Source organism: Rhineura floridana, chromosome 3 (assembly GCF_030035675.1).
Source record: "Rhineura floridana isolate rRhiFlo1 chromosome 3, rRhiFlo1.hap2, whole genome shotgun sequence".
Taxonomy (NCBI): Eukaryota; Metazoa; Chordata; class Lepidosauria; order Squamata; family Rhineuridae; genus Rhineura; species Rhineura floridana.
Window position 1 is genome coordinate 1495336 of NC_084482.1, and position 13473 is coordinate 1508808.

Consider the following 13473-nt stretch of genomic DNA (forward strand, 5'->3'; position numbering starts at 1 on the left):
CAGTGTATTGCTTCCATCTTCCTTTTATTTCATCTCGGTCAGTCAGTGTGTTCCCTTGTTGATTATTCAACATCCCTACTCTTGGTGTAAATTTCCCTTTCATTTCTCTAATCTTTTGGAATAGGGCTCTTGTTCTACCTTTTTTGTTGTCCTCTTCTATTTCCACACAGTAACTATTGTAATAATTATCTTTGTTCCTACGTACTAGTTCTCTTTGTCCCTATGTACTTGTTGCTGTATTGTTGCATTTAGGGTTCTGACCGTATTTCTATCACCTGTTGCTTTTGCTTTCCTTCTCTCTTTAACCATTTGAAGAGTTTCCTCAGTCATCCATTAAGGTCTTTCTTTTTAACTAGAGGTATTGTCTTTTTGCATTCTTCCTTGATAATGTCTCTGACTTCACTCCGCAGTTCTTCTGGTTCTCTGTGAACTAAGTTTAAAGCCTCAAACCTGTTCCTTGATGTTTATATTCTTCTGGGGTGTTATTTAAGTTGTGTTTTGGCATTATGATTGCTTTGTTGTTCTTCTTTAGCTTCACTCCGATTTTTGATACAACCAGTCAGGGCCAGCCCCAGGCATGCCGGGGCCCTTGGACATCAGCTTCCCCTGGGCCCTGGTGTGTGTGTGTCTTCTAGCATTGCCATTAACTATGCACATGCATCTCTGCCATCAACCAAGATGGCGGCAGGGGCTTTAGCACCTTAGGGAAACCTCGGCAGCCATCTTCATTAAGGGCAATGCTAAAAGGCAGGAGACAGGTAGGTGGGGCAAAGGAATGGCGGGCAGGTGGAAGGTGAGGGGAGGGCCCCCTCAAGGGCCCCTGTAGCTCCAGGGACCCTTGAGCTAGTGCCCCATCTGGCCGCCCTTTAGAACCGGCCCTGCAACCAGTTCATGATCTGTACCTCAGTCTGCTCCTGGTCTTGTTTTTACAGAAAGTATGGAACTTCTCCATCTTCTGCTACCAGTTATATAATCAATTTGATTCCTATATTGACCACTTGGTGATGTCCACGTGTACAGTCGTCTTTTTGGTTGCTCAAAAAATGTGTTTGCAAGAAACAAATTATTGGCTTCACAGAATTCAATAAGTCTTTCTCCTGCTTCATTTCTATCTTCTAAGCTCCATTTTCCCACAGTTCCTAGTTCTTCTCTGTTCCCTACCTTTGCATTCCAGTCCCCCATGATTATCAGCACATCTTATTTTGGTGTGTGATCAATTTCTTCCTGTACTTCTGCATAAACTGTTTCCAATTCCTTTTCTTCTGGGTTTGCCATTGGTGTTGGAAGAGAGCTTTGTGCATGGACTGCGAAAAAGACAAATAATTGGGTGTTAGAACAAATTAAACCAGAACTATCACTAGAAGCTAAAATGATGAAACTGAGGTTATCATACTTTGGACACATAGACATGATTCAGTAGAAAAGACAATAATGCTGGGAAAAACAAAAGGGAGTAGAAAAGAGGAAGGCCGAACAAGAGATGGATTGATTCCATAAAGGAAGCCACAGACCTGAACTTACAAGATCTGAACAGGGTGGTTTATAACAGATGCTATTGGAGGTGGCTTATTCATAGGGTCGCCATAAGTCATAATTGACTTGAAGGCATATCACAACAACAAATGTGAACTATATCAATTATCTTAATATTGTTGCTTCTTCCCTGCTAATACAAGAGCAGCACAGCACATGTCTTGTTTCTGTTATTTGGGCTGATTGCAGATGTTGCAACCACTCACCATATGCTCAGAGGCATATGCTACCAAATTCTTCCAAGCTACACAGGAAGTAGATTGAACTGTGAAAGACCAACCCAAATTGTGTTTGCATTTTTACAAATTTGCAGGGCATAGAATAATAGAATAGTAGAATTGGAAGGGGCCTATAAGGCCATCAAGTCCAACCCCCTGCTCAATGCTGGAATCCAAATCAAAGCATTCCCAACAGATGACTGTCCAGCTGCCTCTTGAATGCCTCCAGTGTAGAACCCACTACCTCTCTAGGTAATTGATTCCACTGTCATATGGCTCTAACAGTTAGGAAGGTTTTCCTGATGTCCAGTCGAAATCTGGCTTCCTGCAACTTGAGGCCATTATTCCGTGTCCTGTGTTCTGGGATGATCGAGAAGAGATCCCGGCCCTTCTCTGTGTGACAACCTTTCATGTACTTGAACAGTGCTATCATATCTCCCCTCAGTCTTCTCCAGGCTAAACATGCCCAGTTCTTTCAGTCTCTCCTCATAGGGCTTTGTTTCCAGTCCCCTGATCATCCTTGTTGCCCTCCTCTGAACCTGTTCCAGTTTGTCTGCATCCTTCTTGAAGTGCAGAGACCAGAACTGGATGCAGTATTCAAGATGAGGCAGTACATATCTCAGAGAGGAGGTGAGATCTCCTGCTCCCCTGGTGCATTCACTATAGCTGCCCAATTTCCCTGCTTTTTAACATTTGATAGAAATATCAGTTTGCTGTAGGTATGTACTTAAACTTCAAGGTGTTATGGGGTTTTGTGTTTTTTTGCATATTCGTGAATTTCTCTGCTTTTTAATCTGGGAGGTAAGAAATGGGATCCTGTGCAAGTTTGCTAAGAATGGATTGATCATTTGCATGCTTATTGAGTTTAGTAGGATTTTCTTCCCTGCAGTAATGCTTAGGATACATAAAACTGACCATGGGGAGGGAGGCCTGGAGTGGGCAGGGGAGGAGGAAGAGGGGAGGTGAGGAAGAAGGCAGGAGGAGGGGAGGGGGAAGGGAAGGAGAGAAAGGAAGGGGAGGAGAGAAGGGGACAGGGAAAGGCAGGTCTGATCATGTGCATGCTTATTGAGTTCAATGGGATTTACTTCTCTACCATCATGCTTAGGATACGTAAAACTGACCATGGGAAGGGAGGAGGAACAGGAGAGGGAAGGAGGAGAAGGGGATTGGAAGGCAAAGGAAGGGGGAGGGGAGGGGCAAGAGGGAGAGGATAGGAAGGAAGAGAAGGGAGGGCAGGTTTGATCATTTGAATGTTTTTTTGAGTTCAGTAGGATTTACTCCTGTACAATCATGCTTAGGATAGGTGAAATTGTCCTGGGGGAGGGGCAGGGAGGGGGAGGAGCGGGAGAAAGGTTATGGGTAGGGAAGAAGGTGGAGAGGGAGGGAGGGGAGGGGGGAGATTGGGTGGATGTGTGGGTACTGGGCAAAGGGAAAGCCTCTTTCCCTTCCAAAAGGAGAACATTGTGAGCAGTATCATTCTCTTTTAGGGTCCCCCTCCCTCTTTTTATTCTACAGCAGGCACATGTAGTCTCCCATCCAAATTTCAACCAAGGCTGTCCCTGGCCACATCCACACCAGACCTTTCTTTTACTTTAGACAGTCATGGCTTCCCCCAAAGAATCCTGGGAAGTGTAGTTTATGGAGGGTTCTGAGAATTGTTAGGAGATGCCCTATTCCCCTCACAGAGGTACAGTCCCCAGAAGAGGGGCTGACTGGTAAACTACTTTAGCCTGTTGTGCTCTGTCAGGGGAATAGGAGTCTCCTATCATTGACTCCAATGTTAAATTTATTAAATTAATTAAAATCAGCCAGGCATTTTTAAATCTTTAAACTGCAGAGGATGAAGGTCAGAGTATGGAGCAAGGTCAGTGATAGGATTACAGGTACTCTGTGAACATGGTTGATTTTTAATTAATTTCAACAAATTATGAGACCACTGACAGAAAAAAGGCCAACCGGGTTCTGGATTTCCCCCCCACTTTTTTTACACGTTGAACTCTTGATTCTCTCTGACTGTCGTGTGTATCGCCATGAAAACTTAGAGGGTTGTTAAGCAAGTGTTTCTGAGTTCAGGACTATAAGTTTTGTAAGGTTTTGTTTTGAAATGAGCTTACGGGAAGGATCAGAATGACATGGGGGTATTTTCAATTTAACATTGTGGAATGCGAAAAATCCATGCTGACTACAGTATACAGCCACTCTTGGGTCTGTATAATGCCTTCAAGAAGAGACAAGACCATTGTGGAACAAATGGAAGTCATTATGGTCTAGTGGAGAGTTAGCAAACTAGTGGTCTACGTGACGAATCTGACATTTAGGCCTTGGTTACCTACCAAATTTTAATCACAGAAGTGTGTTTGAGGGTGAGGGTTTCACAAAGTTACATTAGTAAGGAAAAATAACAATGAGTCCCCACATAGGGTTTATTGATTTGTTTCTTTGTTATAATTAAACTGTGACCATCCTCCATGATGCTTAGGGCATTGTTCTTCCCCCACCTATTTTATCATCACAACAACCCTGTGATATTAGTCTGAGAGACAGTGACTGGCCCAAGATACTTAGTAGTGACCTTCATGACTGAGTGGGGATTTGAACCTGAACCTCTCTGTTCCTGGTCTGACACTCTAAACATTGCACCATATGGCCTCTCATATCAATGCTTCATATAATGAATTCATATAAGTGTTTCTGTATATCTGTCTAATGCACATGCTGGAAAAGCAAAGGGCCACTACCAGTCTCTATACTGAAGACATCTTTTAAGGACATGCTTTGGTTTCTCAGCTTGCTGCAGTCAATGATCTCATCCTTTCAGACTGCCAACTTTACACACTCCAACTTTATTACGGAACTTGGCCATCCACAAGGTGGCTGAACTGTTTCAGCACTCAGACTAGTGTCTGGAGGACATAGTGGCCCTCTGGGAAGATAATTCCTTCCACCATAAAGGAATTTGGTGGCTTTGATCAAGCCATGTTCTCTTGGCTCAGTTTCCCATTTATAAAATAAACAAAGTTGTGATTGATTTCAAACAGAATATAGACCATCATCTTCACATGCTGTTGACTTTTTATCATGTATCTGTCTGTTTTCTTCTCTCTTTTTCTGTTTTCCCTGCTCCACCTTCCTCTTCATATTTAAAAAAGAAATAATAGTGGCGTTTGGGGAATGACTTTCTTGTAAGTCCCAACTTAGCAGCTGGAGGCCAGTGACACATAATACTCCCAATAAAAATGTTCTTATCTTGGAGAAAATGTTATTCTATGATGGTATTTCTAGTCCATTAGGAACTGGGCCAAGATACAGAGCAGCATGCCTGCCAATTACAAAAAGCTTTTATAGTGGATTAGTTGTCTTGCATTGATCATTTTTAATTGGCCAATTAAAATTGTACATTAGTGAGGACATTTAATGAAGTTAACATTTTCACTTTACTATTTAACACAGTTTATTGTTTGGAAACAATTTCCTGGACCACATGCCTCAACTGGGGGGGTTTCCAGCTCTTGAGGCACTCTTCCCAGCTCAAAAGGAGAGGGTAATCCGGGAGCTTGGCAACCATGCAGAGGCCCAGGGGGTAGGAGGCAGCTGTCAACCCTTGGCATCACCATTTCCTCAGCAATGTGCGGCATGCCGCTTCTGGGCTGGTAGGTGCCTTTCTCTACAAAAAAGGCAAGCCATCCTACAGTACCTTTTGCTCCTGGATGGATCCTCCTGCATCAAGCTGCTTTGGAAGAGGATGTCATTATCCAGAAGGAAGGGGTTTGTACCCCATGCAGTGTGGCCAGGGAACATTTATTCCTTAAGACCAAAAAGGTTGGCCATTGCCAACAGTCAGACCTTCACCCCAGCCTGTCTTCTGTATGGCACTGCTACCTGCTTGCTTCCTGATTCAGCAGACTAGAGCAGCCATAGGGAACCTCTGCCCTAATAGAAGTCCTAATTTGGCATGTGAGGGTGTTTCCACCAAGCTACACCCACCTTCCTAAACCTGACATCATAGCATCATGTGTGGGGCAGGTGAAGATGCAGCTCCCTGCCAAAAGGGGAGTTTGCAAGCACCACAGTTCAACTGATCTGCAACACCTGCAAAGCTCTGTGCAGTTGTAAGCACTGATGATCAGTGGTGTTTGTAAAACCCTGTGCATTTGATTTAAAACCAAGCGGGCAAAGGAAGATGCTTCGTTCCCCTGTCAAAATGCCCCAGGGGTTGGGGAAGATAAAGATTCAACCTGCTAGTTCCCTACCCCTGGACTAGAGGCAAAAGTAGTTGAAGGCATTGGGGGGCAGGTAGATGCATACGCACTGAAGTAGGCTTTAAAGTGTAGAGCCTGTAACAGCTTCTGTTTCCCCCTTTTTAGTTTTTATCTCTTTACTCCCTTTTAATATCAACTCCCCTATATTTCTTCAGAATATGGAGAAACCGATTGGTTCCCCATCGGAAAGGGTGTGAGACAGGGGTGTATTTTATCACCCTATTTGTTTAATCTGTACGTAGAACATATCATACGGAAAGCGGGATTGCGCCAAGATGAAGGAGGTGTGAAAATTGGAGGGAGAAACATCAATAATTTAAGATACGCAGACGATACCATACTCTTAGCAGAAACCAGTAATGATTTCAAACGAATGCTGATGAAAGTTAAAGAGGAAAGCACAAAAGCAGGACTACAGCTGAACGTCAAAAAGACTAAAGCAATGACAACAGAAGATTTATGCACCTTTACAGTTGACAGTGAGGACATTGAGCTTGTCAAGGATTATCAATACCTTGGCACAGTCATTAACCAAAATGGAGACAACAGTCAAGAAATCAGAAGAAGGCTAGGACTGGGGAGGGCAGATGTGAGAGAACTAGAAAAGGTTCTCAAATGCAAAGATGTATAACTGAACACTAAAGTCAGGATCATTCAGACCATGGTATTCCCGATCTCTATGTATGGATGTGAAAGTTGGACAGTGAAAAAGGCGGATAAGAGAAAAATCAACTCAGTTGAAATGTGGTGCTGGAGGAGAGCTTTGTGCATACCATGAACTGCGAAAAAGACAAATACTTGGGTGTTAGAACAAATTAAACCAGAACTATCACTAGAAGCTAAAATGATGAACCTGAGGTTATCTTACTCTGGACACATTATGAGAAGACATGATTCAGTAGAAAAGACAATAATGCTGGGAAAAACAGAAGGGAGTAGAAAAAGAGGAAGGCCAAACAAGAGATGGATTGATTCCATAAAGGAAGCCACAGATCTGAACAGGGTGGTTTATGACGGATGCTCTTGGAGGTCACTGATTCATAGGGTCGCCATAAGTCGTAATCAACTTGAAGGCACATAACAACAACAACATTTCTTGATTGTATTTTATGTATTTTTATCTGTTTTAATGTTTTTGTGATTTTATTGGGCATGATGCTACTGTGAGCTGCCCTGAGTGCCCTATTGTAGGCTAGAACGGCGGGACAGAAATATTTTAAATAAATAAATAAATTCACTAATAGGCAAAAACCCTTACGGTTTAAGAGTGTACCTATAGCCCACAGATATTTCATGTTTGAGGCACTCCACCTATTAATCCTAAACTGGGGGCTTTTACGCCACCTGAAATGGGACCTGTGAGGGAGAACTCCCTCCAACTGGCAGCTAAAGCTACCCAATCTGGCTCTCTCCTTTAAAATGTTTTATCATACACCACCTAAAATTAATTTTCAACCTTTTCTAACATAAACAGTGCCTTGATTTTTAAACTAGTTTGAACTTTTTTAGCTGTATGTGTGTATGGTTTTAATATTGGAAATAGTTTAATCTTATTTTAATGTAGACTTTGTATGTTTTTAATTATATGTATTTTTATCTGGAAGCCGCCATGGCGGAGTATAAATAAAGATGATATAATAATAATAATAATAATAATAATAATAATAATAATAATAATAATTGATTCCTGTTTCCCACCTATTAAGGAACCTTTGTGTGTTTTGCCTAAGGATTGAAACAGACCTGAATAATAGCCAGTTATTGTCGTTCCAAAGATTGCTTATTCCCAGCAGGTTTTGGTGTAACTCAATACTTTGGTGTAGCCCAATTTGAAAATCTGCTATCTGCACCCCTAAAGACTGACTAGATGCAGATTCCATGGATTCAACACCAGCCAACTTTTCTCTTTTCCCATCCATCACTGGTTTGTTTACCATCTAGCCTGATTAAGAGTTCTGGAGAACTTGAAAGCTTGCAACTGTTTTGTGATATTTTGGATGGCCTAATAATGATAGTGCCCAAATACGGATTTTGGAATCCATGTGTTTAAGAAGTCCAGGTAATTAAAGAGGTACAACTGGAGGGTATGCAGCTGGAGTTCCTTGAAGGAAGGAACATCTCTTTTCTTTTGAATATGGAATGCCCTTCAGGTAGAACTCTCACCTCAGTATACAGTGATAAACAACTGATGAAAATTATATGACACAAAAGCACATTCTGAAACCAGTGAAAAAGCCAACCTGTGTAAAGAAATACGAAGACACACACTTCCTTCTCAGATGTCACAAGCAGGAGGAAGATGTTTGCTCAGACATTCCACTGGGCTGGAACAAACAGAGCTTGTCACCAAACACATTTAAATGTTTCTTTTTTTCTTTTTAAAGCAGCATTATTCAAGCTAGAGCCTTTGGCTTTTCAAATCCCCTGGCATAACCCTGAGATTGGAAATTTGGATTGGGGAGACCCAGGCTTCAATCCTCACTCAAGCCAAGAATCCCATGGGTGACCTTCTTTCAGGCTAATGAACTCCACAGGATTGTTGTGTAGATAAAATGGGGATGGGGCTGTACGGTGCCTTGAGCTCCTTGGAGGAAAGGTAGGATAAAAGTGAAACAAACAAATAAATAACATAGTGGGTGCTCTCAGTGACATTTTGCTGCATGTGATGACCCTCAAAACCTGCTGTCCCATCATGGTTGGGCCACAATGCTACTTGCCAGATGAGGAATGAACAGAGGTGGACTCAAGAAAGACATTTCCAAACCCCATGCAGATCTCATCTTCATCTCACCTGCTTGGAATTATTTATTTATTTATATTAAATGAGTTGCTTCATAAAAATGAACCCAAAGTGACATACAATAAAAAGATTAAAAGCAATATAAAACTAACACTTTTTAAAATAAAAAGCACATGGATAAGATGGTGGAACAGCCCACCCCCTAAAAGAGGCTATAACGTCAAAAGCCCTCCAAAAACCCTCCAAAAAATTTAAGAGTTGAATGCCTGGGAAAAGAGGAATGTTTTTGCCTGGTTCCTAAAGATAGATAATTATGGAGCCAGGCATACCTTTCTGGGGAGAGTGTTCCATAAGTGGGGGACCACCAGTGAGACTGCATGTTGAGCCTGTGCTATAGCTTCACACTTCGGAAGCACCTTTGAACAGAATAACCTGATTCCCACTCTCCCCCTTTTCCTTTGCAGAAGCCCAACGACACGTTGGACCCCAGCTGGTGCAGCCGCTCTTACACTTCCTCCAGTATGTTGGGTGCCGACCTGCGACGGGGACGTAGACGCCTTTCCTCCAACCTGCAGGTCCCGCCATGGAAGCCCATAGACAGAGCACGCTCACCAGAGCCAGACAATGTCCAAAGGCCAACTACTCTGCCACTACGAATCCCTCCACGTATTTCTATCACCCACGCTGACCCAGACAGGTAAGGCAAAGAAGGACAGTGAAGCAGGATCATTTGGAGGGCAAGTGTGCCAATGGGGAAGCAGATTCAGACATCCTATAGATATGAGATGCTAGCACATGGTGGTAACAGTAGGAGGATATGGGGCGGGGTGGGGGATGGTTATTTGCTGTGTTGCATTTGCATCCATCTGATAAGAGAAGGATAGGAACAACTTTTGCACTAATATGAGGGCAGGAGTCTAAGCAGAAGAGTTATGCAAACACATGTTTTGCACCAGTGTCTCAATGATACCCAAAATCTTTGTTACCATATTGCCAGTGTATAATTTACAGGAGAACTCTGGATCTGCAAATGGCCAAAAGAGGCACAGGGGGGTTAGACATTCCGTTGAACATTTATTATAGACATTTCAATTTATAAGATTGCTTCACAGTGGCAAGATTGGTGGTGGTGGTAATACTGAACCTAACAAAAGCAACATGACCAAAACATTTCATTGTGTATGATGTCAATAAACCATGTCAGGTTGTAGCTGAGGAAGAGCAGAAGGATGCAGAGATCCAGGCTTCTGACATCAGCTGCTGCTCCTCGTCACGTTTGCCAAAGAGAAGTCCAGGGAGTTGCTTCCTCTTCTTTGGCCAGGTTGTCTATGTTTGCGGAGAGAAGAGAGTTTTACCACAGATGCTCAGAGGGTGCTTCAGAGAAAATACAGAATTGCATCCTCTTGGATTGGCTCTCCCACAGGCCCAGTTTACACATCACAGTAAACTGTAGTTAATGGTTGACCATGAATGCATTGATCTCACCTGCTTCGCTCCTCTCCACTAGGACATAGGAGAAACCAACCATGATCCCTTGGCTTAGCATTATGTCCAAACTGGAGGTTGCAGTTTGTTCTTGGTTGACTGATCATGGTTAGTTTGAGTGAAACCATCTGCAATCTCTGGTTCAGATGTAACACTAAGCTGGGGATCATGGCTTGTTTTTCCCCATATACTAGCAGGGAGAAGCAAAGCAAGCAAGATTGGCACATTCAACTGTGGTTTACTGTGACATGCAAACAAGGCAGTGAGGCTAACTCAGCTAGCCCTGGCCCCAAGAACTCATACCTCTTCCTCCTTATCTAGGTTGCAATACTATCATTGCAGGAAATGTGTGTGTGTGAGTTGTGATACATCTATTATATTCATTTGTTTTATGAAACAATTATATATCTTAGGATGTTTTTGGGGACATCCCTACTAGAATGTAAGTCATTACAATGCTAAATCTGTTTTCTTGTTGATTTCTGTTTGGTTAATTTCAAAGTCATTTACACATGTTGGGGACCACCCATCCCCCACATATTCACAGGGTTGCTTCTAGACTCTTTTTGCACACTGTGGCGTTTTCTATTTGGAAAAAGAACTCCTTGCAGTTTATTATAAATGTTATTTGCTCAGGTGTTTCCTGTGAATATGGAGTACCTATTATTGGGTGATCTTAGGCCTCTCATCAACAGAAGTCTAGCATTAGGTGGGGAGAAAGGTGACTTAGACTGCGCTCACTGGATAGTCCGTATCCTTCTTCAGGCTTGGTAACCCTTGCCATTCCTATAAAATGTAGATTAGATTCAGTCATTCCTGTTTTATATCAAAACATTTAAAACAGCAGTTGCATCTCAGTGCTAAGCTTCAATTCAAGGGTGGGGTAGTTTTTGCAGCCCAAGGACTGCACTGCCTTCTATGCAACCTTCCAGGAGCCACATCTCTGTCCTTGATTCAGGCAAGCATCAAGGATACATTCTAGCCAGGCAAAGACACTCAAGCAAGATGCAAAGCAGGGCCTGTGAGGGGTGTGGCCTAGGGAGAGGGTGTAGTCTGGGGAGAGTCCTGAGTGCCCCTCCCCTTTAACTCTTAGACAGATCAGATGCAAGTTTCTGGTATTCACATTCTGGCAAGGAATTGGTCTAAGTTAGTGCAAACCTTAGCTTTCCAGCTCCCTTCAGCTTTTTAATAGGGACTTCAGTCATCGCCATGAGGCTTTCAGGTATTTCCAGTCAGAAGCGCTCATATGTATAAAGAGGATCAAAAGAGAAAAGTAATAATTACAAGTCATGAACTAAAACAAAAATGTTGCATGCCAGCAACTGTTGCTCTAAAGCAGTGCTTTCATTTCCACGCTATTGCAGGGAATCCTGATCTTCCTTAAAAAGCTTATCTGGTCTTCCTCAAGGAGAAGATCAGGAATGACACAAGCTTCAGAGAAAGATATTCCCTGTAATGCACCTTTACAGGAGGGAAAGGTGGGCTGGGCATGGTCTAGATGTTAAGGTCATGTATGGACACCACGGGGCTGCAGGCAACAGCCTCGAATGAAAGGAATTTGTTAGGCAGCAGGTGGCACGTGGTTTCTCTTCCTTCTTCCTGGGCCTGCTTGCCTGCTCTAGCAGAAGGAGGTTTTGCAGCCACTTTTCAGGCTGTATATTCTCCCTGATGTTGCCCAAATCCTGTGACAAAGTGGGAGTAAATCACCATTGCCATGATAAATAGGCTCTTCCCTCTTGCCATGGCCAGAAGGTCCCCTGTGCTAATACAATGGAAGCCAGTCTTCCTGAGGGGCTATGATGTCACCAGTGATGTCTGGTGACCTTTGGACCCCCAGATGTTGCTGAACTACATCCCCCAACAGCCCCAGCAATCATGGCCAATGGCCAGGGATGATGGGAGCTGTAATTCAGCAACATTTGGAGGGCCAATGGTTCCCCACACCTGATTTATCTAGGTAGGAGGAAATACATTTACAGAGACTAGAGCCACTTCATCAGATGCAAGTAATGCTCTCCTCAGCTGGCAGCTATATAGATATAGACCCCCGGTTTGAGATATATAGATATTGGTCTCCTGTTGGGCCGGTATCTACATCTGTGTATCTGCCAACTTACAAGAACACTCCTTGCGTCTGATGAAGTGGTTCTAGTCTGTAAAACCTTTTTCACCAACAAATCTGTCAGTCTTTAAGGTGCCACAAGACTGTCTATTTTTGCTGCAATTGACCAACACGGCTACCACCTGGAATTAGAAATGTTAAGAAATCCCTTCTCTTTGATTGTAGCAAATATTAAAGGAAAGGTAAGAAACACCCATTCTTGAAATAGTATAGAATTGCCTAAATTGTCATTGTTAGATGCAATCTTGGGAAAACACCAAAGTCTTGAGGTTTGAATGGAAATTCTGTTACACTTTGGCCCAGTGGTATCCAATATCACCCCACATAATATGGTATAAAAAATACAGCACATTTGTTGTCCTATGGAGACCAGATTCCGATTCTTAGACTGAAAACTAGATTTCTAGAGCTCTGTAACAATGGTAAAAATGTACCCTATATACATTACCAGCATGTAGTGGATTTGGTTTTATATTTCTGTTTTAAAGATTAGCTTTCTTTCTTTCTTTCTTTCTTTCTTTCTTTCTTTCTTTCTTTCTTTCTTTCTTTCTTTCTTTCCCTTCCTCCCTCCCTCCCTTCGTTCGTTCGTTCGTCCTTATAGATAGTGTTTTGCCCTGGCACCCACTTCTCTTCATGGTGTTTCTAACCCTTTTATTACCTAGTACATACTAGTACGACACCTCTAGGATCAACTGGATGTCCAAGAGAGGCTTTGACAAAGTTGATAACCAACTAGAAAATCTACCTGGATGGATGTTTTGTTTGTTTTGAGTCATCCATCAGAAAATCAAGTGCCAAGGCTATTGTGGTTAGTTTTTTAAAAATTAAGCTACTAAACTTTATTACTATTTTTTTACTGGGCTCTGCCTCTGGATTTCTCAGAAACCACTATGTTCCACCCCTGAAAAAATCAAAAGTCGTGGGCTCTGCCCTCTGCTCCCCATCCCACACTCTGGCTCTGAAGGAACTCTAAAGGTTCCAGTTCCACACCACTCCCAGGTGTCAGAACCTATGATTGCAGGAGTTGTTGGGAGCCCTAGACATTTGTAGTGTCAGCCTAACCTTCACCCTGGCGAGCAGAGTGAGCTGATTGTGAATTGGGCTGTTGTTTGTGCA

The 13473-nt window shown here is 42.8% G+C and overlaps 1 protein-coding gene across 3 annotated transcripts in view; it reads left to right on the plus strand.

Annotated features, from left to right (window-relative positions):
• LOC133379142 (cAMP-specific 3',5'-cyclic phosphodiesterase 4B-like) overlaps positions 1-13473 on the plus strand; it is a 190506-nt gene that overhangs the window by 99919 nt on the left and 77114 nt on the right. For 2 of the 3 annotated variants that reach the window (XM_061613788.1, XM_061613789.1), the window contains exon 3: positions 9215-9447. In XM_061613788.1, coding sequence (XP_061469772.1) covers positions 9215-9447 — 233 coding nt within the window. Of the gene's footprint in view, positions 1-9214; positions 9448-9954; positions 9985-13473 lie in introns of those variants that run through there. The other variant, XM_061613790.1, reaches the window with a different exon arrangement.